General features: G+C 48.0%; 1 protein-coding gene and 1 pseudogene across 3 annotated transcripts in view; one reads left to right on the top strand and one right to left on the bottom strand.

Annotated features, from left to right (window-relative positions):
- MBTPS1 (membrane bound transcription factor peptidase, site 1) overlaps nucleotides 1–26,925 on the bottom strand; it is a 44,808-nt gene that overhangs the window by 13,177 nt on the left and 4,706 nt on the right. Inside the window, exons 2-14 of one of the 3 annotated variants that reach the window (XM_005218390.5) lie at nucleotides 21,903–22,386; nucleotides 20,910–21,167; nucleotides 17,936–18,136; nucleotides 16,266–16,376; nucleotides 15,760–15,869; nucleotides 14,189–14,305; nucleotides 13,682–13,749; nucleotides 10,107–10,209; nucleotides 9,051–9,202; nucleotides 7,623–7,784; nucleotides 4,290–4,434; nucleotides 493–681; nucleotides 107–279 (exon numbers count right to left, since the gene is read on the bottom strand). In XM_005218390.5, the coding sequence (XP_005218447.1) occupies nucleotides 107–279; nucleotides 493–681; nucleotides 4,290–4,434; nucleotides 7,623–7,784; nucleotides 9,051–9,202; nucleotides 10,107–10,209; nucleotides 13,682–13,749; nucleotides 14,189–14,305; nucleotides 15,760–15,869; nucleotides 16,266–16,376; nucleotides 17,936–18,136; nucleotides 20,910–21,167; nucleotides 21,903–22,065 (1,952 nt within the window). In that variant the 5' untranslated portion in view covers nucleotides 22,066–22,386. 3 annotated transcript variants of the gene reach the window in all.
- On the top strand, nucleotides 2,898–3,016 carry LOC112442420 (uncharacterized; annotated as a pseudogene).

Consider the following 26,925-nt stretch of genomic DNA (forward strand, 5'->3'; position numbering starts at 1 on the left):
GGGAACCGCGGTGGCCACACAGGCAGCCTTACATGCCTGCCACGGGTCACCTTCCCTCCCACCCCAGCCTGGCCGGGGAAGGACAGGGCAGGGTTTGTGGGCTCACCAGTCCAGAGGGTCGTTCTTCATCCTCAGGTTGTCCCGGGGGAAATAGCCAGGCGGGTAGCGCAGGTTGTGGTACTGGTCCCAGAGGACGCGCTTGCTCCGGGGAGGGGCGGGGATGATCTTCACCTTGATCGGCAGTTTCACTGTGGACGTCTGTTCTGCACCACTGTTTGACTGAAGGAAGAGAAAAATTCTGAAACACCCCTTCTGCTCAGAAGAAACGTTTTATGCCAGAAACGTGGCAGCAAACAGCCCACAGCCTCTTCACCGTGTAGGCGGTGCCCCCAGGTGCTCGCCAGCCAGGACCCACATGGCCGGCGTCTCACACCCGAGTGCCCGGCGCTCGGCCCACGCCCACCTTCCCAGCAGCCCCCCAGGCACACGTACGTCCACCTCTGCCGGGGAAGCCACGGTGACCATGACGTGCCCCTGCGCGATGCCTTCCCAGGAGGCAGCCTTCTTGGTGACAGAGATGGAAATGGCCAGGTAGCCGGACCAGGGCCATAGCACTGAGGAGTAAGAGAAAGCGACCTCGATGTTGTCTCCGTGCTGCGGTAAGTAGGGCTGCCACTCGGGCTGCAGGAGGAAGAGGCAGAGGCCCGGGTGAGAAGCTCGGTTCCCAACTCACCCACGTCGGTGTCTGAGAAACACTCCAGTAAACAGGCGAAGTGAAATGTACACAGACACGGAGCAGCCTGTAACCAAGGCCGCCCGGGCAGGGTCTGGACCATCACCCACTAGAAAAGCCTAGAGACACTATTTTTGACAAAACACTTATTTTGACAAACTCCAGTTTTAAAGAAAAACTTCCTCCCCTCCAAGCTTTAACAAAGGAAGGGGTGGGGACAACACACATGGTTTGATAAAGAACTTGTTTCTGACAGATAATTAACATAAAAGAAATGCTCACGTGTGGGGTTGGATCTCAGCTGTGTGCTTAAAGAACCAAACTACTTATAAGGAATAAAATAATAAAAAAGACATGGATGTAAATTGTGACCAATCAGATTCAAAGGCCAGTGATTGGGCAGGCAGGGGGCCCAGAAGCCCCAGAAAGAGCTGGCCACGCTGTAAGGGAGACCACCCACCAGGCTCTCCAGGCTTGAGGAAGAAGGGAAGCCTGAAAGGGGAGACAGACAGTAGCTCTCACAATGAACCAGTACTTCAAGCGAACTCCCTCACAAGCCAGAGAACAGTAATATACTTCCCAGGAGAGTAAGCATATTAAAAAAAAAAAAACCTGTGAAAAAGAAGAAAAATATTCATGGGAAACAACATCAGAGACAATGAGAAAGGACAGGGATTTTGAATAAGTTATTTTGAGACTGCTGGTTAACAACCGAGAAAAAAATGAACTCTCATCCATCTCTTATAACACACATCAGACTGACTCAATACAGATGAAAACATTAAATATTTAATAAGCATAAAAGAAAAGTGAGTTGAAAATAAAACTGAAATTTTCTTATGTTTCTGGAGAGATGAGTTTCTAGTTTTTGAAACAGAAGTAATCATAAAAGATGAAAATAACAACTACATGAAAAAGTGAAACTTTTACCAAACCACTCCCTTACCCCAAATTTTTAAGCCACTTCTAATATTAGAGGGACAAAAAACCAGTACTTTGGGCAATCTTTCAGCATGACACACAATATTGGTGTGAAGATGACAAGGACAACCTAGACTCTAATGAAAAATGGGTCAAGAAATGAAAAGCTAATTCACACAAGAGAAACATAATCAGAAACAAACATGCAGATCCCCACCTTATCAATAACCAAAAAAGTACACATTGAACAAGGTACCCGCTATCCCCTGTAGATTTAAAGTTATAAGATGAACCACATAAAAACAAAAGGTTCACCAACTGACAACGTGGGGTCTATCCACACAATAAGGCATGAAAAGGAGTGAAGCACTGACACACCTGCAGGGCGGAGGAGCCTCTTTTAAAGACACTGCACTCAGCGAAAGAGGCCACTCACAAAGACCATGAGATGTATGATTCGGTTCCTAGGAACCGTCCAGAAAAGGTAACTCCATGGAGACAAAGTGGATTAGGAGCTGTCAGGGTCTGAGGCGGAGGCAATGGGAAGTGTTAACAAGGGTCTCTCCTTCAAGTGATGAAAATGTTCCAGAATTACACAGTATGAGACTTACATAACTACTTGTGAATATAGTAATAACCACAGAAATGCACAATTTAAAAGGGCAGCATTAAAAAAAAAAAAAAAAAAAAGGGCAGCATTTCATGGCATGTGAATTTTATCTCCGTTTTTTAAAATTTCATGCAATGGGGAAAAAAGAATGTACACCATCACTCTGTACCCCATCAGTGGCAGCCTCAGGTGATGGACCTCTTCTGGAAACCACCTGGTATTATGTCCCAAGAGCCACAGTAACATTCCTGTCCTCTTACTTGGAATTCTAACCCAGTGAAATTATGTTAAGAATATAATTCAGAACAAAAGAAAACCAAATATACAAAGATATTCTGTGAGGTGTTTACAGGTGAAACCACCTTGTTCAAGTAAGAATAGTAAGCAAACTATGACTTAGCAGTTCCACGTAATATTAAACCATTAACATTAGCGCTTATATACAATTTTTAAATGCTTGAATGTGAGAACTGAAAAAACAAAAAAAAGACTAAATTTTTGCCTACCCACACAAAGATAACTAAAAATACCCTTTTCAGATAAGGGATAGAAAAGATTCTTTTTTTTTTTTTTTTCCCCTCCCAGGCAACTGACTTTCATTAATCTCACAAAATCAAAAGAAAAGTACTTTCTGGGGATTTCCCTATCAGCCTGAAGGTGCCTGAGCTCATCTGATCTCGGAAGCTAAGCAGGGTTGGGCCTGGTTAGTACTTGGATGGGAGACCACCTGGGAATACCGGGTGCTGTAGGCTTTGGAGAAGGCAATGGCACTCCACTCCATGGAAAATCTCATGGATGGAGGAGCCTGGTAGGCTGCAGTCCATGGGGTCGCTGAGAGTCGGACATGACTGAGCGACTTCACTTTCACTTTTCACTTTCATGCATTGGAGGAGGAAATGGCAACCCACTCCAGTGTTCTTGCCTGGAGAATCCCAGGGACAGGGGAGCCTGGTGGGCTGACGTCTATGGGGTCGCACAGAGTCGGACACGACTGAAGTGACTCAGCAGCCAGTGGTTAAGACTGTGCTTCCACTGCAGGGAGCTTCCCCTCAACCCATGGTCAGAAAACTAAGACCCTACATGATACACTGTGGCCAAAAAGTAACAAAAAGAAGAAAAAAAAAAAGTACTTTCTGTGATAGCTTCCTGAAAAGTGAATTTCCGCCATCAAGACATTCTGCACCAATCCTGGTGGCCCAGTGGTTAACAATCTGCCTGCCAGCACAGGGAACACAGGTTCCAATCCTGGTCTGGGGAGTTTCCGTGTGCCTCAGGGTAACTAGGCCCGCGTGCCACAACTACTGAAGCCTGCACGCACTGGAGCCCGCGCTCTGCAACAAGAGGAGCCACCGCAATGAGAAGCCTGCACGCTGCAACCAGAGAGCAGCCCCTGCTGGCGGTAGCTAGAGAAAGCCTGCGCACAGCAACAAAGACTGAGTACAGCCAGAAATAAATAAATAAATAAGAAAGAAGTCAAATAAAGGACTCAGAAATGAAATAAAGCAAGGATGAAATAGTGTTGATAGGCACTGAATCAATTTAAATACACTTATTTAAACAACTACAGTAATTTGTTACAAAATATGACTTGAATTTTTTTTTTAATAGTGGTTCTGTTCATGTCTGAGGCTAAAACCATTTTCTGTTCTTTTTCCCTATCCTTTATTGTTGTGATAATGTTTATATAGTAAGTGTAAAACAGATTATAAAAACAAAATTTAAATAAAGACCATACCTTCTAAATACAAAAGCCCATGTGTACTCATTAAACAATAAAATAATTACAAGTGGGCCTTTAATTATCAGTGATTAACTGTTAAGATGAAGACTCAAATGCAATTAGCTGATTCAAGAACCAAACTCAAGATACCAAGTACAAGCATAGCAAATTGGTCTCATCACTGTATCTCTGACTTATCTGTAAAGGCCTCAGGGGAGAACAAACCACTGCTTCCCATCCCCAGCCGTGGACAGGAGGAAGTCTGGGCCACATCTAGGTCCCCGCCAGCCGGAGGGCAGTCTCACCTTGTCCACGATCCTCCCCGTGACTCCCATGCCGTTGAGGATGGTGACGTTGACGATAGTCGGCATGCCCCCATAGTAGATAGGCTGGGAGCAGTAGGGCCACATGTAAGGACACTCGGTCAGGTCGATGTAGCTGGGGCTCAAACTGAAACAGACAGGACAGTGTTGCAGCAGACAGAGTCGGAAACGGCAGTGACGCGACACAACCGCAGGAAAGCGTCGTCAGGGCGGGCCTGAGCCTCAGCCCGGGTCCGGGAACCTGGCCTCACAGCACTCCCTGCGGCGAGGAGGCCTCCAAGCCAGCCAGCCTCGCCCGCGGCACAGTGGCGTGCGTGGGCATCACCTCTGCCCCACGAGCCTGGAGCCTGCAGCTGGCGAAGAGCAAGTGCATGAGCGGCCCCAGGACAGACCTGGACTCAGTCTCAAGTCACGGGGCAAAGATGGCCTTTTTAATAACTGGACCTGGAATAAATGGGTGGCCATTTGGTAAAAGATAGAATCAGATTCACAACTCACACGGTACATACTGGAGTAAACCCCAAATGGAACAGAGTCTCAAGTAAATAAAAGAAAGCAAACAAGTAGAAGAAAACGGGTGAGTCTCTCCTTTACCTCAGGGCATGCGCCTCAAAATCCAGGGGCAAAAACAACAACGGACAAACTAACACAGCAGTTAAAATAAAAAAGACTGCATGGCCAGAAACACTTTTATGACAAAAGGCAGCTGACAAACTGGAAGAAATACCTGCAGCAAAGAGTTACTTGCCCTAATATGTAAACAACACTTAAACCAAGGAACGAACACCCCAGAAAAAAGAAAAATGGGTGAAAGAAATGAACAAACACTTCACAAGAAAGATACAGAAAAAGTTCTTACCTACAGACAGTGTTTAAACTCACTCACAACCTGAGAACTGCAAATAAAAGCAACCCTGACACAACTTCCCATGTGTCAGACAGGCACGAAGTGCAGCTCTGGGCAGACAGGCCAGCGGTGCCCCTGGGCACCCTCTGCTCACAGCCTGGACCCAGCGACCCTGCTTCTAGGAATCTTCCCTGCAGACACACCTCCAACAAAACTAGGACACATAGACACAAGCAGCTTAAAATGACAGAACGCTGAAAACATTTTAAATGCCCGTATATAGACGTGTACTTGAATACGCAAAGCTATCCACACTAGGCAGCTATAAAAAAGGAGACGCGAGATCTCTGTGAATGGATACAAAGTGATTTCCAAGATACCTTTACATGAAAAAAGTACAAAATAGTATTTACAATAATGTATCCTTCATGTAACAAAAGAGATATATAAGAAGACAGATATGTATCTGCTCATTTGTGAAAACAGAAATTTAAGAAGGATAAATCAAAAACACCCGGCCTTGTTACCTGTGGGGGCGGAGGGGCGGGGAGCAGAACAGAGGGATGGGGGGACCACACCTGGCCAGGCGCACTCTGTGCAGCTCAGACCTTAGAGTCACCGTCCTTTCACAATGCAATACGTAACCAGCTGAAACCAACCAGAATGTAGTGGGAATCCAAAAAGAAATATGCATACTAACCAATGAACTCAACTATACTGCAAATAAAAGGCAAAATCAGACTGCCAGGGCCTGGTGGGGAAGAAAAGAACAGAACTGAGGCCACTGACAATGTGATTACGTTCTGTAAGTCTAAAAAGAACTGCCCACAACCGCCATCCTCTGGGGAGTAAACTCGTGTTCACCAGGGTACAAGTTACAGCTCTAAAACTTTCCACGTGTGCGTCCTAGGACCGAGTCAACAGAGACACGGTGAAGAGCGACAGCCAGGCTGCCTGCTGCTGGAGAAGGACAACCAGCGAGAAGACTCTGAGGGCCGCGGTGGGACGGGAGACAGGTGGCATCACACAGAGAGAAGGCACAGGAGTGTGCATGCGGACACTCGCCAGCTCGGTCTGCAGGAAGGGCCCAGAAACAAGCAGAAGCACAGGCGCCAAGAGCACACCTGGAGCCAGGTGTCCATTTCTAAACCCCACTCTCCAACTGAAGGACCAGGGCTGCTTGGACAAAGAACTGATACCCACAATGGGCACAGAAATGCTGCCAGTGGACAACGATAGAGACACGCTGAAAAGACACAGGAGCCAAACGGAAGGAACTCCAGAGAGCCAGATCTGGGACGACAGGAGCAATGAAATAAACAAAGACATTAGTGGATTATAGTCAAGAGTGAAACGAGGATCTCTGTCCATGCTGATGTAACTGAAATAATAAACAAGAGAAGAGGACAGCGCTTCCTTACAGCAGAATTTCAGTTAATAAATGCACAAGGAATGAGAGAAGCAGAAAATCGCCAGGGGCAATCTCTATATAAGAACCATTACAGGAAAGAACCATCTAAGGATACTAAACGTAGTGATGGAAGGTATGGCAAGAAACAAGATCATCTTCAAGCGTGCACCCGTAAGACACTTCGCAGTCACAGAGAGACAGAGAGCCTCTGCAGTGGACACCTGGCACCGCCTCTCCTGCTGCCCAGCCCTGGACACTCTACCACAACTGTGTCAGGGACCGAGTACAGCGGGCACCAGAGCTGGCCCGCCCTGGGGACTCAGCCTCCTCTAACAGGGACCTTGATTCAGGGATTCTCCGGGATGAGGATAGATTTCAGACCTGTGCTGGCGTGAGGGTCCTCTCCCCACTTCTCCCGCCTCCTCCCCCAGGAGATCTCTTGGCGCCCGCTTCCTGGAGGGTCCAGCCTGACACATCACCTAAACCTCAGGATGCAGGCAAGCACCGCCAAGAACAAAAGGGCACTGAGCCAATGAGCCCAGCTGGAGAAAACCAGGGACACGTGGCAACTAACCGCAACGCCGATGCTGGCCTGGATCCTGGACCAGGCCGAGGACAGGGTGGGGAGAATCTGGGCGAAATCCAAACACAGCCTGCAGGTTAGCAGATGGTAATGCATCACTATTAACTGCTAGGCTACGTGGCGTGTGCGATGGTTACGTAAGATGCCAACATCGGAAAAGCCAGGGCAGGGCTGGAGTCCTGATGTACGATATATAAGAACGTCCATATGATTATTGCAAATTTCTCTAAGTTTAAGGTTACTTCAAAAAAAAGTTTTACTAAGTAAAAAAAAGCAGGAATTCATTACTCTAAATCACTGACATTACAAACGGCAGGATGTAGGGAAGTGGGGAGCAGTCCTGGTGTCCCAGCAGAAGCAGCAGCACGAAGCTCCCCAAGGCCCCCAAGCCTTGTTGGTGGGGTGGGTTCTGTTTTGAGGCAAACAGCCTGTGCTGAGAAAGCCCAGGAAGAGGAGAAAGGCGGGAACACCAACCTGGCCTGGGGCTTGTAGCTGTTGAGGATCTGATAGGCTCGGAGGAGATCCAGCTTGCCGTGGCCTTGCTCAAACATGTTGACACCGGGAAGCCGCCGGGCGGACGCGATCAGGGCCTGCTTCATGCTGGCTGGGTTCACCAGTTCACGTTTCTGGACTGTGCTGGGGGGGAGAACCACGTATTTGCTCATCTGCTCTTAGCAAAAGAAAGAAAACCAGACGATCCCTAACCCGTAGCAGTGCAATCACACAACCTCCAACCTTGCTCTGTATCTAATGGGATCTTCAGTAAAACTCGTGTAAGACAAAGGCAAATATGCTCATTTCTGCTCCTGTCTCGGGACTGACCACTTACCTCCTTCCAAGTGGCTGTGAGAACACGGACTCTGGGCTCACACTAACTGACCAGGAAAACATATTTTCCTACTAACTCAATACAGCTGACCTCAGAGGCTGCAGGTAGGAGTTACAGGTTCCTGACAGGTGGACGCAGCCTGGCTGGGAGAAGGGGAGGGTGGAGGTGGGTCCAGCAGGCACTCGATGCTGCGTGGCCTAGAGGCATGGCCAGGAGGGACCCACTGTCAGCAGGCCTGTTCTGTCTGGAGACCTGCGTGGGGTGCGCCACCCTGGTGGGGCGGGCCTGGTGGGGGCTCATCGTCAGAACACAGCTGGACTCAGGCAGCAGCGCCCAGACGCTCTGGCTTGCTTTAGAACACCAGCTTTAACACATGTGCGTTTGTGTGCCTACATGCTATTAATTCAAGTAAACTCTGACTGCCTGAGTGCAGAGAAGAGACCTTTAGTAAACAGTAACGAAAATTCTCTTTCCACAGTTGCTAAGTATTTTTCTTCGAGGATGGCTGCTCTTGGAGTGTTACTGTGTTTTTTGCTAACAGGTCTAGATGGGAATCTGACTTCAGGAGATGTGAGGAGAATAAAGTGGAACTTTTGGCAAAAACAAGAACTGCTCACAGCTCAGCCCAATGTGGATGCCCTGCCCCTCCTGCTGACAGAGCAAGACCAGGCCGCAGCTCCAGCTGCTCCCAGGGCTCCAAGGCCTGTGCTTCCCTGTGGCCTGGCATCTGCACGAGCTGCTTCTCACACTAGAAAGCACTGCTGACCCCCCAGAGGTGCTATCCCTGCTGCAGGGAGGAGGAAAGCGAAGCGGTCCTCCCCACTGAAAGCGTCTTCCTCAGAGAGGCTGTGAGGCTGGGAACGGAAGGCACCGAGGACTCCCCTCCCGCCCCTGACGGCAGGAGACCAGACAGCACCCCCCCCCCCGCCCCGGCAACGCCCACGAGGACTGTCGAGACACAGACTCCTGGCTGCTCTGCAGACACAGGCCGAGGCCCCGCAACAAGCTGGCCAGTCCCAGGAGTCAGTTCCTGGCCTGCTGCCGCCTACCCCTCCCAACCAAGCGACACTCACCTTACCAGCAAGGTGACAGCACCGGCCACCACCGGGGAAGCCACACTGGTCCCCGAGAGGGCCCGGCACCCCCCTTTCACGCCCGAGCCCCGCACTCCAGCACCGTAGGTGACAATGTCGGGCTTCACGCGGCCATAGCCTCCAGGCAGCTCCTGTAACAACAGCAGTGTGGTCTCCATCAGGCCCCCACGTGGGCATACAGCCCTGAGCAGTTATGAGTGAATGAAACCAGAAACGCCATCAGCTAAACAGCATAGCCTGAGCATGGTGCTGGTTTTCATCTGAAATTCACTGCAATTCAGAAGAAGCTTAAATGATCTTACAGAAAATAAAATTATTTTTGATGTGTTTTTATAATGACCAGCATAATGCAATGCTCTACAGCATTTAGAAAATGAATATCTAAAATTTTGCTAACATGCAAGACTGGAAACTGATTTATAGACAACTTAAAAATTAGAAATATGTTAGAAAAATCAGCAAGTTAAAATCAAAAATTAGGAAAAAAAAAAGACACATTTTCTTAATAAGGTAAAAAGTTACATATGACTGACATTTCAATCTATCACCAGAAGGGAAAGAATGACTTAGAACGGTCAGTGTAGCCATACAAGTAGCCTAGGATAAGATTTTAACTGAGTACTCTCTTAAGTGTCCCTGAAACTGGGGGAAATGAGAATTCCATTGGCACTTATGTTCTGGAAGAAAGGACACATGTAAAGTGAAAACTCCTTCCTGGCCGCCACACATGAATGGCCCCTGGCCCTGCACGCATGGGACACTGAGCAAAGATGTCTTCACCTGCAGCTTCGCACATTATTTGTGAACATTTCTCAAAATGCCATTAAAACACCTGCCTCAATAAAGACCCAGGACACAGCAGGTGGGTGAGAAGACCAGGAGGACAGCGGGTACAGGTCAGGGTGCCCGGCTGCCATCCAAGGAAGCATCTGCTCGGACGGAAGGGTGAGCCAGACGCATAATTACAGCTCATGGAAGTACACACACATGCATGTGCGCGCACACACACTCCAGCAGGAAAAGAGCCCCGCCTACCCAGGTGGTCATTCCCCGCGAGGAGAAGCGGGCGATGTTGTCCTCAAAGTCGATGCCGCCCACTCCGATGACATCCATCTGGTCAGCAGGGTTGTTCAGAGTCCTGCATCGGGCAAAAACACAAGGGGAGAGGACCACTTTAAATGAAAGATTCAAGTCAGGGCGAAGTCTGAGTCTGCAGCAGGCGCTCCTGTGACACGACATGTGGCTGTGGCCCTGGCCCGCGCACCGCCACCTCTGCCGGCTCGGTCTCCTCACACCTGGGCGCCCTCTCCTTCTCTCCTTCCTTCCTGCCCTGTCGGCTTCCCACCCTCCCGCCCCAGGCTCACGTCTCCCTCTACTGCCAAGCGTGAAGGAACACGCCCTCTGAGCTTCACAGGACCAGTCACCGTCACAGCATCACCTATGTACGCGCCCTCGCATCACCTCCCAACTGCTGCAAGTGCGTCCTCCTGACTCCCCAGCTTGAGTCCAGATCCAGCGGAAGGAACTACAGCCACAGACGTGTCCCTGCCACCGTCAGAAACAAAGCTCTCAACTGGTCTTGGGTAGCTGTCCCCTCCCTCACGGCAACCATGGGGGCCACTCATCTCTCAGCAACCTGCGCTCCTCAGGGAGACGACACAGATGCACCAGGGAAGACCGTGCAATTCTCCCCAGCACCTCAAGGGCACTAGATCGACAAAGAAATGATGGTGAAGGGGGGAATGACACAATCGCTTACACTATGGAGTCAAGGTGGAAGTCAAGACGAAGCTGAACTTTTTGAAAGTATAAGACCACCAGTTATGGAGCTTTGTCTATTTCAGCTCCACCACCAGTAAATGAACTCCGGAACCACAACTGGCTGCATGCAGCTGAAATGACATCAGCAGGATTCAACTGTTTTAACCCATGGAGTCGATCCTGGCACCGCCTCCCTAGCTCACCCACCACCAACACACTACCAGTCTGGTCGTACAAAGGCACCACAGTGATTTTTCAGTTGGCTGACAGTGAAAGTTTACAAATTTCCGTGACATCAGAGAGCAGAGATTAGAACAGAAATCACTGGCAGAACTTCCCACTGAAGCTAGTACCAAAGATTGCCACCTTCCTGCCCTCCCTCTCCCTGCAAACCCCACACTTTGTGAGCGTTAAACCCTTAACATACAGAGGAAAGCATTGACAAAGTTCTGCTGGCGCTGAAAAGGGGGACGTGCAGCGTAGACTCCCAGGCACTATGAAGTCCAAGTGTCAAGGGGGCCACAGCCCAGAGAGCTCCGGGAAGGGGTACCCGCAGGGACAGATCAGGCAGTGCCAGGCCTACAATACACAGCTCGGCTTCTTAGTGCATTACGGTCACCCGACCTGCCCTACCCAATGCCAGCAATAAGCCACACCTACTCAGGCTGTGCCCTGGTGAGCAGGTACCACCCTTGGCCCGCCCACCAGCTGGTGGACTCTGGATCCCGTGAGGCTCCGTGGGCAGACACCGGGGCCGCCTCTCCTGGGATCCTTGCTAACACACTGAGCATGAGTAGCTCTCTGATTAGAGGCTCCCACATGTGACTGCCCACAGGAATACAAGGATTTCAGAAGAGTGACCAGCATGTGCAGAGCAGTCAGGATGGCATGTGGAAGAGCTGGTATGAACGGAAAGGCAAGCCAAGGGTGTGGGGGCAGCAGAGGCAGTGAGCAGCAAGAGCAGGTGACAGCGACAGAAACATGGGGTCCCCAGGGGGACCCAGGGAGGAGCCGGACTTGGGGGAGATGTGCACAGGAGAGTGAGCAGTGAGGCCACAGCTGTGGAGCTCTGCCTGGGCCGGACCAGGCCCCCTCATCCAACTTCCTAAGAAAGGTGTTACTGGGACACAGCCACGCCCCTTGCCTACACACACCCACACCACCTTCACACTATCAGGGTAGGTGAGCAAGTGCAACAAACACCATGTGGCCCACAGAGACTCCGCTGTTTACTGCCTGCTGCTTTCACAGAAAGCCTGCCAACTCCAGGCTAGACTACAGAAGACCCTGAAACCCAAGGAGAAGCTGAGATCTAACCAGGTAGTAACAATCCACCGCAAATCCTTAGTTAGGGAAACTGCCTGACTGCATTTTAACAACAGAAACACAGAAAGAGGAAGAGAAAGGAACAGCTACCACTCACAGAGGCTCAGTGTTCATGGTGCTTTCCCCTGGATGTCTCATTTCATCCTCCAGCCACCACCCTGAGGAAGGTCTCGCGCCCTCTGGAGCCACATGGGGTGGCCAGGCCTCAGGAAAGCAAAGGTCCCTCAGCCTAAGGACAGTCAGACCTGCCTGGCTCCGTCCCACATCACCCATGCAGGGAAGGGAGAGCTGGGGAGACTGAAGGCAGGAGAATGGGCTGGAAACCGACAATAACCTGGGGCTGCTGAGCTGTGGATGGCTGGCCCTGAGCAGGGACATCAGAACTGGGGGAGGGGTAAATGGAGAAGCATGAGAAAGAGAAGACAAGAGCGCCTAATGAGAGATGGCTAAGTAACTGGTGTCTGTCACAGCAGAACTCACTTGGGGACATGTTTATGCCACTCACGCTCATGAGTCACAACCTGGACCCCCACAAGGAGAGTGGGATCAATGACGGAACTGAGGCTGGAACCATGACCTGGAGAGTCATTAATTTCATAGAGTTCAGCCTAAGCCTCCGCCCTGGACAGTTTCGCACGTGCTGTCAGGGCTCCCGAGGCCTGCTCCATGCAGCCACACAGCCAGGACGCCACGCACGCAAGCTTTGCGGGGCATAAGCACACAGCCGTGCCGGCGGCTCTCCTGGACCGGGGCACGCGGGGGCAGGACTGAGCGTTCGGTGCTTCCCCTGCATCACCGCAAACCCCCTGACACAACACTGAACTGCACCCATCCCGGGACATTACTAGAGACGCTAGCTACAGAATAAAACTCGGAGCTGTAAGCAGAAAGGAAATTCGGATCTCTAACAGATACCGCCTGTGAACCAGTGACTAATGTCCCGGATCTCCAGTCACTCTGAAGTGACCTGATTCACCACACAACTGGGCACAAAGGGACCTGGCTGTGACACTGCTCTCTGGCCCCTCCGATCTGATCTGATCCTTCCCGTCTGTGTCTGTCATGCCAGCCTGCACTTTGTCCTGTTAAGTTTCGTTGTATCCGCATCTTTTCCTAAAAAGGCAGGCGTCTCATCTCACCTACCTGCTCACCCTGTGCCCTGTGCACAGTGGGCCTCAAGAAATACTGTGGAGCCCACTTATTTCTGGTAGATTTACTCTCCTGACTGCTTGCAGGAGTAAAAAGAGTAGAATAAAAACATTAGGCCTCCAAATTGCTATTTCCAGTAAAGGTGAAAAAAAAAAATTAAACAGAAACAAGACTGTCCTTGAGTCACAACTGCTGCAGTATGTGGGTACCTGAGACTCATTACTGAGTCTTTTTTGTATGTATTGAAAAGTTCCACAACACAAAGTTTTAGATAGATACAAACAGGTACAGAAAAATACAGAGACAGACAACAATGCTGCAGTTATTTCAAGGAAAAAGATACCTCTAAGGTTATTCCTATCAGAGATACTTACCCATAAAGAGGCCCGTCATTGCCAATGGCAGAAACCATGATGACATTGTTAGCTGTTAATTCCCACACCTACAAAATTAGCAAGCATTTACTTATGAAAGGACATCACTTTTAGACAATCAACGTATAACTGTCCAAAAACAACTTTCAAAAACAGAACTAAAGCATAAGAGATCCCCTGGAAGTGCAACATCGGGCCAGGACAGACATGGTACGTCTGGCAGCCAGTGTGTCAAGAAGAGAGAGTCCAGGACACAGGTCCCTGCGGCACACAGCAGACCTGGGCTTTCCTGACACGCCCAGAGAAGACGGGCCCCGTGCTCAGGTGAGAGGCACCAACACGGCGCCGTGACCTGCTGCCCACAAAAGTCTCTACAGCTCACGCCCTCAGAGCTGTCCCCACGTGGCTGACAGAGCCACCAGCATGCCAGACACCAAGCAAAGTGGGGAGCGGGAGAGCAGGAGCCACCACCCAACCAGCACGGGCCCCTGCAGAGACAGGTCCAACCTTGTCGACGAAGGGATGGTCCATGAAGTCGGGGCCGCCAATGCTCAGGTTCAGTACGTCAATCTTCTTCAGGATGGCGTAGTTGAAGGCGTCCAGGAACCAGGACGTGTAGGAGACCTGGCCGTGTGAAAACAGTGCTTAGGTGTTGCAGGGGAAGTCTCCAAATACCAGACTGCCAGTGGCATGAAGTAGTCACGTAAACTTCAGAAAGAGGTCCCAAGAACCACGAAGGCTCTACCGTGTACACCACTACACCCAGAGCCTCCGCTCCTCGGGCCTGGACACCGGGAGGGCGGGGTCCCAGGTCCTGTCCCGCTGGGTCTCACGTCCAGCACCTTCCTGACCTTACAGCCCGCCCGCCCGCCCAGGGGAGACCCCAAACTTCTAGTTGCCGCTCTTGCAGAAGGACGTGTCCTGAGACATATCTATTCAGTTAAGTGTTTCCAAACAGTTTAACGTATTTGTTTAATATTCTTTATTCCTAAATAGACTGAATGTCATTTCGCAGAATTATTTCTCTGATAGTTATTATTTCTCTCAGCTTCCTCACAGAAGTTAAATTACTTCATGTACCACCATTCAGGTGCTTTATAAGATACAAAATTAAATAGAGTAGAAAATAATAGACTGAAAACAATGGAGTAAAGTGCTGGAGGGAATAAAGACTTCCAATCCAGAATCTGATACTCAGTTAAAATAGTTTTTTGAGAATAAAGATGAAATAAAGATATTTTCAGATAAACTAGAGCTGAGAGAAATCATAGCTAACAGACTGCATTACAAGCAATACTAAAGGCATCTCTTCATGCTGAAAGGAAATTATACGATGTGGAAACTTAGACCCACAGGTAAAAATAAAGAGCACTACAAATTAAAAGCGTGAATGAACACAAAACGTTAAAAACAGTGGAAAGAGAATATGATTCAGAATTATGCTTTTTAAAGGCTTTTTTTTAAAAAAAATAGTTATACTTGCTTGAATATGCAAAAGAAAGTCTAGAAGGAGAGGATATAAGAAAAAAAGAAAACATCACATGGGGGACTTGGGGAAGTGAGGTAAAAACCTGCGGGATGGGAGGGTTGGGAGAATTATCCCTGTGTGCCCTGGATATTTGTGAATTATGTATTACCTGGGCAAAAATTAGACTTTAACAATAAATAAATAACCAGGACTCTCCCTCTTTCCAGTAACGTTTCCAAATGCAGAGCAAGGGAGCAAGCGTCTAAATCCTCCTGACCCAACATGATGCTGGGTGCTGGGCACACAGCGACCCTAGTCCAGCAAAGCAGCAGCAACACAGACGTGGATTAGTCTCAAGTACAAGTGTGCCTGAGGCGTGGTGGACAGGAGAAACGGGAGGTCAAGGAACCCCCCTGGAGCAGGGTCTTTGGTGTTCTGGCGAGGCTGGTGAAGGGGGTGGCGGGAGGAGGGCAAAGTCACATGCGGGGCCGGGAGATGCTCAGCATCACGGATGTGCATTGCCTTTAAACCAGCACTTCTCTTCTGAGTTTCGACTTTTCACATTTTAAAACCAATTCTTTTAAGTTTTAGGGGCCCTCAAAATACATACCTGGTTGTTGGTAAAGACTCTGAAAATATGAAGTTCTGCATCGGGAGCAAATCCCTGGCACTCTCTCATGCTGGCTATCACACCTGCCACGAACGTGCCATGGCCCAACCCTGCTGTCCGAAAGGAAAAATCATGAAGCATGGCTGATAACGTGGGCCATCCATTCAAACAGACTCGTTCTCCAAGTCCAAGACAGAGTCCCCAGTGCCTCTCCAGGGCCTCCACTCAGAGCCTGCACCTCACCAGCCCCACCTCGGGGGCCAACAGCTTCTGCTCCCCCGGAACAGCAAGGATTCCTCCCACCAGGCAACCCCTCTCCTCAGTCACCTCCCAACCTCCTCTGAGATAGTTAGAAAAGCTTCTGCCAAAGGCACAAAGCAACTTGGGTTTGTCTGAATAACTGTCGTATACAGACTATTTAATCATTTACACAGGAAAACCCCCTCAGCTGATAAAAGGGAGGATGGGAGCGACCAGAAACGCCCCTCAGGCCCCCGGCCACCCACCGTCGTCCAGCGTTCGCTCATTGGTCCAGTTGGTTCTCTCCTTCACGTTTTTGAAGTGGGGGTGCTTCTCACTTAGCCCAGTGTCAAACACGGCAACCCTTACATTAGTGCCTTATTCCAAGAAGAGAGCAGAATCGTGTTCAGAAAAACCACTGTTCTGGATTTTTGTCTATAAAATACATTCCTCGTTGGTACCCACACAGAACACCAGGGGACCCAGAGGCAAAGCCTGCCCACAGAATGCCCACAGTAGGGAAATGCCCGGGGCCTGGCTGGGCTGAGGCCAGAGAGAGGGACAGCTGAGGATGGCCAACACCAGCTGCTAAGTAAGACCCACGGACACACAGGAAGTCCTTCTGGCCATCCCTCAACTGTCACCCGCACCCGGGCGTGAAACCACCTCCCCCAAATCCTCCACTGATGATGGACTGTCCTCTTCAAGCCATTTTCTCCAGGCTCCATTCCCCTTAGAGGGGCCCTGGGGGTAGTGCAGAGCTCACTCATAGGAGCGGGGGGCGGCTCCTCCTTCTGACAAGGACTCAGTGCTGTTCACTCATGACAACAACTCTGCAGATACGAGCTTTCACCCACATGCAGGGAAAACCACACTTAAAGGAAAACCTCTATACCACACACTTTCCTATAATAACAAGTCTATTTCCGATACTGGCCAAAAGGTATGTGCACAATGTGAAATATGATTGATACTGTCAGATCAAGAAATTCTAGAAAATATGTAAGAAAAAAATACAAGATACTCATATTATTTAAAAGCTAACAGGAGTAAGCCTTGATATGTAAATGTCTTTCCAGTAAGAGAATTGTTTACATATCAATACTAAACATTAAACAATCAATTTACAATGAAACAACCATCAAAGTATATTGTTTCCTTTTTTAAAATGCACACACAATACTAGAAAATAGCTAGTGTGGGGGAAATAAAAAATGCTTTTCTGATGATTAGAGAATTTCTGTTTTGTGAAGCTATAAACCAAGAGGAAATCATCATTTAATAAAATGTCAGTCTCCCGAGTGTTGAGTCTGAGCAGGGGTAAGGTCTCTGGGTCTCTAAGCCAAGGAAAAATGGAAAGACACCAAGACAAACTGTGACGTATCAGGGGCCAGAGACATGAGTTGATGTTTAGGATCCAAAGTTCCACATCAGTGAAAACAGGAATTTTCTGCCATGATTAATCAGTAAGAAAAAACATTTGATTGGCTGAGTTCCATTGGCTAAGAAACAGTCTTTAATATTGTTTCCTGTTCTGAAACAAAAGATCACCATCTTGACAATCACTCAGCCATACTGCACACAGGCCACTGCATGGGAGGATGTGCTCAAATCAAGGTGACATCTCTGGATCTGACTTCCTTCCCTGGGAAATGACAGAACTCCACTGGACTGCCAGTCAGCCCTGGCGTGGGCAGCAAGTACTGTGCCTGCTCATGTGCAACAACAGGAAAGAACATGCCCTGACTACCTCAGAAACAGTAAGACACAGTAAGTGAGCAGGACTGGACAAATATAGGAGCTGTCACCCATACGTAGGACAAAGGGACAGCTGAGTGCGTCCAGCTCAACCTGCAGAAGGACAGATGCATGAGGTGGCACAGCCTCAGCTACGGGTGCTGGAGAGGGAGGAGGCCTGCCCAGCCCCCACGCCCACCTGTGTAGCCCATCTGCCACAGCACGTCAGCCTGCAGCGTCTGGGCGACCTGGCGCGGGATAGCCCTGAGCAGCCGCCGACTCGAGTGTCTCCCAGTGGCATGCCAGAAGCCGGAGCCCAGGGAGAGGCTGGCCCTGCGCAGGGGCCGTGAGGACTGCCACTTCTGGCTCCAGCGGGTCTCGTTACAGGGCGAGCCGGGCTCTGCTGCAGGCAAGGAGAGAGAGCAGATCTCAGGATGTGTACCGTCAGGGGACACTCCTTCCACCGGTGCAGTGACCCCCTCCTGAAATCCCCGTGCAGGAGAGTGACACTCTCTCCCCTCTGCCAGGAGGAACTTCTCAACCCTTACATTCACAGGACATTATTTAGCCACCACATTCTTCCCAAACAGTTCTTTACCTGGAATCTTCTAACCAATAAGAGGGAGGGAACAACTGATAAAATGATTATTTCTAAAGAGATAAAGTCAGTTTTGATACTGAAATTGAAGAAATGCTTGGTATTTCACCAACCACTTATTCTCAATGAACCAGAAAGGGGGTGGGGGGGAGGGCAGAGTGCAAGAAAACGTGCACTAAGCAACGGCGCAGCTTCTCCGTTCACTGCGTGATCTCAGACAGGAAGGACCCTGTGATCCCCGGACACCTCGCTGCGACCTTGTCCTACTGTGACCTGTTCCACGTCCTCAGCACGAGTATCTACGAGGTCATCGCCCTTCAAAAAACAAAACACCTACACAGGACTCAGGGAGAACTGCCGGGGGTGACGTTTTACATCTTGATGTTGTTGGTGGGCACCTGACTGCACTTTTATCAAGACCTGCCAGACTGGGCACTAAAAGCATGAATTCACCATCTGTAAGCACTTGTTCTTTAATGGAAGAAAAAAGTAGAAATATCACAAGGGTGTCCCTTTACCTTTCAAAAACCATGCTATAAAGAAGAAAAAAACATATTTCAAACCCTTCTCTACAGGACCATCTGTAATACTACTGAAGTTCTGTTTCTAAAGGAAGTTATTATCTCTCTCTCTCCGGTCTCACCAGGCTACACCCATGAAAATACAAGGACCTGGAGAAATACACAGTTGTGTCAGTTCCATTAAGTGACTATTTGCACACTGCAACTGAGACGATTCTGCACTGACCCTCCCATATTGACTCCGTGCCTTCAGTCAACAGCCGGGGAACTGACAGAAGGACAATATTCAGACCAAGGAGGGTCTGCCAGGCTCTCGCTCCAGCAGACCATACTACACCCGGAGGGCTGAACTCGGTTCTGGCTTTACTCGTTAGGAGCAATTTAGAGAAAACAGGACATATTTGCAAGCAAGCCATTAAAAGGGTAAGACCAGGTTATATGAGTAGCTCCTGAAGGAACTGGTATCTATTATCCCAGAGACAAGTAACAGACAGGGACACCAAGCTGTCCTCGAAACGCCTCACAGTGCTGTCTCGTGGAAATCAGGTCAGCTCTGTCTTACAGCCCACCGAGACCAGGGGTGGGATCCAGAGTGTGACAGGTTCCGACCCTAAATAAAGCAAAGCATTCTAACAATAAAGCCACAGAAAAATGAGTTGGTTTTTTTTTGCTGCACCATGCAGCATACAGGATCTTAGTTCCCTGACCAGGGATTGAACCCAGGCCCCAGCACTGAAAGCTCAGAGTCCTGACCACTGGACTGCCAGGGAACTCCCAAAAATGAACATTTAACGTCTGCTTATAACAGCCCAAGAACTCTGCTAAGCTCTCTTCACATGCACTATTTCCTTTCACCTTCAGAAGAACTCAGGTGGGTGGCATCATCTCCATTTTCTGGATAAGCAGAAGCTTAAAGAAAAGATGCTCACCACAGGTACCCACAGCTCATGACCAGAGGAAGAGATACACTATGTCCTTTCAGGGCAGCCCAACAATCTGAAACCATGCTGGAGAGGGTACAGAAGGGGACCCCGAACCATGAAACTCTATGCACTTCCCATGCTACCACATTTCCTAAAATATTCTGCAGCTCTCTAAAGAATAAAAAGACACAAGGCACGCATTTGGCTAACTGCACAGGTCTGATTTGTTTTTATCTTCATGGATTGCTTTGAGGTGACTGCTTTTCAAAGAGAACACAGGAAACATGGACTAATGGAAAGAGCTCTGCGAAGTCAGACCCCCCTGAACTCCGCAGCTGGCACGCGAACTGGCTTGTCCCCTGGGTGTGGTTTTAAACCTGAGAGGCTCTCGGGCCTCATATGACAGACATCTTATTTCGTTTTCCTTCTAATGAAAGAAAAACAATAAGCGATAACAGCTATTATCTATTTGCTACCCCAGTTTCTGATGAATAGGGAAAAACCCTTTCCCCTTTGGTAGTACACCTGCTTTGGAAACTAGCATATACTAATCTTCAACTAGTTATCTGAGAAGGAACTTCTCTCCACAGGCCTGTCGTAAGGACTCGGAGAGTGAGCCCTAGAGCTGAAAGGGACTCAGCAAATTCCTTCCATCCCCGCACGAGCCCAGCTTTCAGCTTCAACAAGCCCAGCCGAGGCATGATGGTGCACAGTCAGGAGGGTCTGAGAAAAGCAAAATGAAACCCAAAGAAAAAGCATTTTGCCAGATGCATCCAAAATAAAAACACACACTGAAAGACGCAAAACGCAAGCAAGGAGACTCGAAGACACCATCTTAGTTTCCAAGCGAGAAGGGGTGTCAGGGCCTCACAGCCTGAAGGCTCTGAGAGAAACCTGGTGAAAATCTCTTCCCACACAACAGAGATCATTCTTACTGCAAACTTTTGATCAGAAGCACAAAGTCTCTTTTCTGGTTTTTTTTATTCCTGCTGAGAAAGTGTTCACAGCTGATGAAAGACGGGGTGTTCACTGTACTATTTCTCAGATACTGTCCTGTGTGAAGACATACACCCCCTGTGCTTCCAGCACAGCAGAAATGCACACAGACCAGCCCTCGGGAGCAGTACTCACCCTCTGTGTACTTGAGGGAACGAAAGACTTTCCGCTGGGGTGTTACCCGCTTGATGTTCGGATGGTCTTCGAGAGTCAGCAGCCCCGCCTTCTGTTTCTCATTTATCTGAATCACCTCAAAATCACTAGGGTAGTCACTGGATGGATTGTTTCGAGGTATAATTCTCCAGTTGTCGATTGCACTGCTCTTCAGGGCGCTTGAAATAAATGAATTTCTAGCTTTGGCCGTAAAGTATCCATTGAAAGCCACAATGTACTCTGAAATCAATGACCACAAAATAAAAATAAGAACTTACGAACCTATATTTTGACATTATACAAGACTATAGGTAATACAAAGTTTTCCTGGTAAAAGAAAACATATATATCATAACACCTACAGCAGAAAGAGCAGTAAACAGACTAGCTTAAACACCCTGGATGGCAGTGTCCAGAGCTCTGAGCTAAAACGATCTGGATGAACCCCACTGATCACAGGACACATCACTCAAAACCAGACACCTGAGCTCTTTTTCAAATACCGAATGTTAAGAGAAGTTTGAGCACATGGCAGAGAAATGCACGTAAGGTTTCAAGTAGGAAGGAGGAATTCAGAGAAGTGAAGGCTCTCTTCTTCCTGAAAACTTAACGAAACTTAGAACAGATCATATAAGACTCATTACTTAGTTATTCACAACTGGTCACATAAACTTTCAGCCTCTCCAAAGTCCCCACCCTCACCAGCTACAATGACATCTGTCCCATGGAATCCAATTTTAGGGAAATAATTCAGAATGTTAATTTCTTTGCTTTATATAAAATAAGTAAACTGAAAAAACAAACCAGCAGAATTAATATACACACACTACGCATTCAGCCCATTTGACCTTTATTGCAGAAGAGAGGGAAATGTTTTTGGCAAAAGCTAATGTTTGTAATAAATCTGAAAAAAGAAAATAGAAAAACCCAACACACTGAGGGGGAAGTCCCTAACATTTAAAATAATATCATTACCATATTCCACAACCGTTGAGGAGAACTCCACCTTCAAAGCCAGGTGGGAACAGCCAGGGCACGGGGCCTTTTCAAAAGGTTTCTTTTCCAGTCTGTCGCCCAGATGCTTCTTCCCGCAGAGCAAAACCACCAGCAGAAGCAGCCAGATGTTGACAAGCTTCATGGTCGTAAGTGAGTATGGTCATAAAATCGCATAAACTCAAATCGCACTTTTTTCTTCCTTGATTATAAGTTAATTTTTGTTTCAGCTTTCAGCTGAAACATTACTGATCCGCCATTTTACAGTCTTGTCCAACGTAAATAAAAGTTAAATTTCATGGCCTCTTGTGGCTTGGCCTGAAACGAGGCTTTCATTTCTTTCTTCGTTTCTTCTCCATCTTGGGCCTCAGGCTTCGCTCACTCTGGCCCAGACCCCTGAGTCCTACACTCCATGTGCACCACGGAACCAAAGTCCAGCGGGGATGAGCGATCACTGAGAGCCAGTCTACAAAACAAAGCAAGCAACAGGGACATGAGCAGCACAGCGACAGGGCCAGGGAAGTTTCGCGATCTCTGAAATTTAGATAAGAGGGTCTAAAAGCCACACCAGCTATAAGACAAAACAAATGCATGATGCAACCAAGAAATATCTATGGGCTCATTTTAATTTAGTCACTCCTCACCACTTTCACGGGGAAAAGAAAGTTTTAAGACAGCTTCAAAAATAAAACAGGATAAAATAAATGAGAAAAATGGAGAAAAACAAGGATAATAAATGACCCCCGGAACACTAAGCACATCAGCCCTGAGCTAATGGGAGGCATGACTCTCCTCAAGCCCCTCCCTTGCGCCTCAGGTGTAGATCCCGCCTTTCCCTACCCCAGGGCGCTGCCCTCATCAGCACTTTAACTCCCACGCGCACTGCTGGTCCCTCAGCGCGCTGGACTCTGCGATCCAAGGCTCCTCTGTCCATGGGTTCTCCAGGCAAGAACACTGGAGTGGGTTACCAATGAAATTCCACCAGTTTTTCAAGTAAAGGCTTGGTACACATCCTTTTCTTTCTACTATAAGAGTAACTCCTAAGAACAGGCTAATTTCCATGCAATTCATGTATCTACCACCCTCTAAGACACACTGTGCTCTGAAATTACTCAAACTACACTTTTTCAGGTTTTGAAATATTTTCTGCTGATTCTATGAAGAGAGCATGGAAGAGTTTTTATTGTCAGTAAATGTATTTTACCTGAAGCCTCAACTTAAAGACTTTCAACCTGCTGAATGTGTTATAAAATCAGATTCTCTCTTTACTGGATGTGGTATGAGAAGACGGACAGTTGGTGAGGTAAAAGCTGTTGCCAGAGAAAAATGTGATTTGAGTATTAAATTGTATGTAAGCACAAATACCTTTCAAAATATCTGAATGGCAAAGAAAAGGGTAATTCTTCACAGTGAAGAATAGAGCAGCAGTTAAAAAACAAAAAACACAGGCTGTAGCACATCCAGAAAAACACATTGCACAGATCACATCAGAAACATAAATAACCCAGCAGGGGGAAAACAGAGCAATGAGACAGTCCTTCCTTCCATCACTACTTGTTTCTAAGAAGAAAACATTCAGGACAAGGAGTCAGCCCCTTTTTGAGAGAGGTGTGTCAAGGTATTAATAAACCCATTCCTCCGGCAGAAACTGGTATCTGAGAATAACAAGGGGTTTGTGGTTTCTAGGACTACTCACGTGTGCTTCTATAGGAAAGCACAGATAAACAAGAAAACAGTGGTAAATACAGATGAGCAGTTGGAGTATCTAAACAATCTTTGCACTAATAATTAGTACATTCATCATTAACAAATGATATGAAAAGCAGGCCTAATTCGAACTGGAAACCAAGGTTGGTGGAACAGAGTTTATCAGATAGAAATGAAATATTAAAATCTATTTCCATAGCAACACAGAGAACAAGAGAATGTCAATCATATAAACAATTAAAAACAACGAACAGAAGAGAAAGATGGAAGAAAAGCAACAGGGGACACCAAAAGCCTCTCCAACCTGTTTTAGAAGAAGCCACCTGGGAGTGAGCCCCAAGTTTCTGTTCATATTTGGTACTCGCAGCAATGAGGCTATCACAGAATACAATTACCTGAAGCATACACCTGGCTTATCGTATTACAGGTCACAGATGAGAAAGCTAATCACAGTGCCAAAGGCTAGCATGATACAGGAAATGAACTTACAGTGAAAAAACAAAAAAATAAATACAAACAGAATGCTATAGAATCTACGACACATTTGGACTGGATACCACACAAATATTAGTGAGCGACACTAGTGAGCAAATGTTAGACTCTGTAAGTTGAGTTACATCAACTTTCATTAAACCTGTTCCAAAATAATTCACACACAGGTAAAGACGATGAACTTAAAAGCCAGCCTGTGGGGAGAGAAGGCTGATGCTCTCTCACAACTGAGGCAGTGCCCACGCCATCACTGGGGTCGCAAGACCAGCCACCGGCTACGGACCTCTGCAGCCCTGGCCTGTCTGCTTTAAAGACACAGTCCCCTACTCCTCCGTGGGGCTCTGAAGGCACTCCTCACCGTGCCCACGATGGCTCCTTCCACTCTGTCCCCAGTGCAGACCTGGAGAGCATGCTCCCCGGGCCAGGCTCACCATCTGGTAGCAGACACACACGCAGCAACCAGCACAGGTGGGCACAGAGAATGGAAGCACAAACACCTACACAGACACACAGGAAGGGAAAACACTTTTTACAAAAACAACAGGCTGAGGACAAGAAGGCAGGTGTTGGTGGGAAAGCCTCAGCAGCCCAGCCCGTGTGCAGTGATGGAGACTGAGGGCGGGGGGGTGCGTGTGAGGCCCCCAGCAAGGGGCGTCAGAATCTGAGTGAGGGGTCAGCAGTGACAGAAGGCAGAAGGACACCGATTGGGTCAAATAAATATTTTGTGGAGAATGGGAGGCACCTTTCTCACTGTCAGAGAAGGAAGTCTCAAACATGAAGGGAAACACTGGAATGAACCATGCAGGATGACAATGGAAACTGGTGTGAATGCAAGGTTTTCAACAGACAGCTGCAGAAACATACACCTGCACCAACACATGGAGTGTCTGCTCAAGGAAAGAGCATGGGGGCAGCAATATTCTCATAGGAGGGAACCCCTTACCCCCACTAGTGCCCAGCACTGCTTTTCTAAACACTATACGCCACTGAAAGAAACCAGGCTCCTTAGAGAGAGAGCGAGTTTCAGGCTGGGCAGGGTAAAAAGAGACAAATCTGCAACATCTGTGCCAAAGAGGAAGAAGGGCTCACAGAATGATGGGGAGGGTCACAGGGGCCCGCTGGGATCTGAGCATCAAAGTAAACGTTGAAAGTAACAGATCTTGACCCACTGAAGACAAAAGTAAAACACGAGTCCACCATGGCATACACACAGAAAATAAACTTAAGTGCAAAGAGGATTAAGCTAGTTACATGATCTCAGAATGCCTCCCAACAAAACCCTGATTTACAAAAGGAAGTAGAGGAATGTCAGGATGGAGACGCTTCATCAAGTTAACCAGAGATGGGACAAAGAGACCCGGGTCCATCAGGCAGACGTGGTGGAAGAGCCTGGCATCTCCTGAGGGGTCCTGCCAAAGACACACAACTTGAATCAGGTCATGAGGAAACATCAGGACCCAAACTGAGGGACATCTTTCAGAACGACTGGCCTACAACCTCCCTAAATACTGAGGTAATGAAAACCAAGGAACGGCTGAGATTAGGCTCCAGACTGAAGGCAACTCAAGACTCTTGAACTGGATCCCTTTGCTGTGAGGATGTTACTGGAAGGAACAACTGGCACAACCTGCATGGGACCAGTCTGTGATTAGACAGTGGTGGAGTATCACGACCAACTGCTGGACTCCGAAGGCTGTGCCGTGGTTATGCAAGAAGGTCCTTGCTCGCAGGAAATGCCCACTACAGTACCTGGGGATCAAGGGCATCAGGTCTGCAACTTACTTACAAATGCAGAGAAAAAAGGGCTTGTACTATTCTTCCACCCTTTCTGAAATGGTGGAAATGGTTTCCAAAATATACAAAGAAAAAAAAAGGTCCTATATTTAGTCTCAGTTGCTAGGACTGCCCTCAGTGAATCTGCAAATGTAGGGGAGGAGAGGAGGCAACTTTAAGCCTCTTGCAGACTCAGTCTGCACCGACCGATGTATGCCCAACCAGACCATGGACCTTGTCAAGCAGATTTACAGCCATCAGCTGTCACACAGAATGATACCTGAACATCCCAAGAGATGTGCTGAGCTACTCAAAGGAAAATTAAAAGTATTTCTCATTCTGAGGAACTGGGATAGTAAACAGCTGCTGGAATTAACCCCGGTGACTCTAATTTACATCATAAAAGTCAAGTAACATTTTGACAGACAAAACTGAGACAGCCAGATAAAATGAAATCAAGTTTAAGAATTCAACTTGAATACTTTCCTAGTTTGCTAGTGAATGTAAAAACTCTTATGACCTTTAAGAGTTGAAATTTGTCAATAAGAGAATGTAAAAAACTTTTAGCCTGATAAATTCGGTAAGAACAACAATGAACACATACAGAGCACTCAGCATGTGGCAGACACTATCCTATGTAATGCGCATGTATTAACTCACTTAATCCGTACAACAATCTGTCCCCACCCCACTTTCAACAAGAAAACTGAGGCCTAGGCTGGCTCAGCACTGCCTGGAGTCACCTGGCCTCTGAGTGGGGAAGCTGGGCTGGGAACATGGGCGGTCTGGCTCCAGAGGCTACACTCTTAAGAGGAAGGTTGTTACCCAGCTTTCCTGAAATCCGCAGAAGTATGAATCTGAGGGCACACAATTTATGTGCAAGGCTTTTAACTGGGAAAAATCAGAGACCACCTAAAATGCAACAAGGAACTAGCTAAATAATTCATGTACATTATGGAATGCAATACAGCAATTTAAAATTAGGCTCCTTGGGAAGGCTGAATAGTGGTTCCCAAACGATGTCCACATTCTT

The sequence above is a fragment of the Bos taurus genome, chromosome 18 (assembly GCF_002263795.3).
Source record: "Bos taurus isolate L1 Dominette 01449 registration number 42190680 breed Hereford chromosome 18, ARS-UCD2.0, whole genome shotgun sequence".
Classification (NCBI taxonomy): domain Eukaryota; kingdom Metazoa; phylum Chordata; class Mammalia; order Artiodactyla; family Bovidae; genus Bos; species Bos taurus.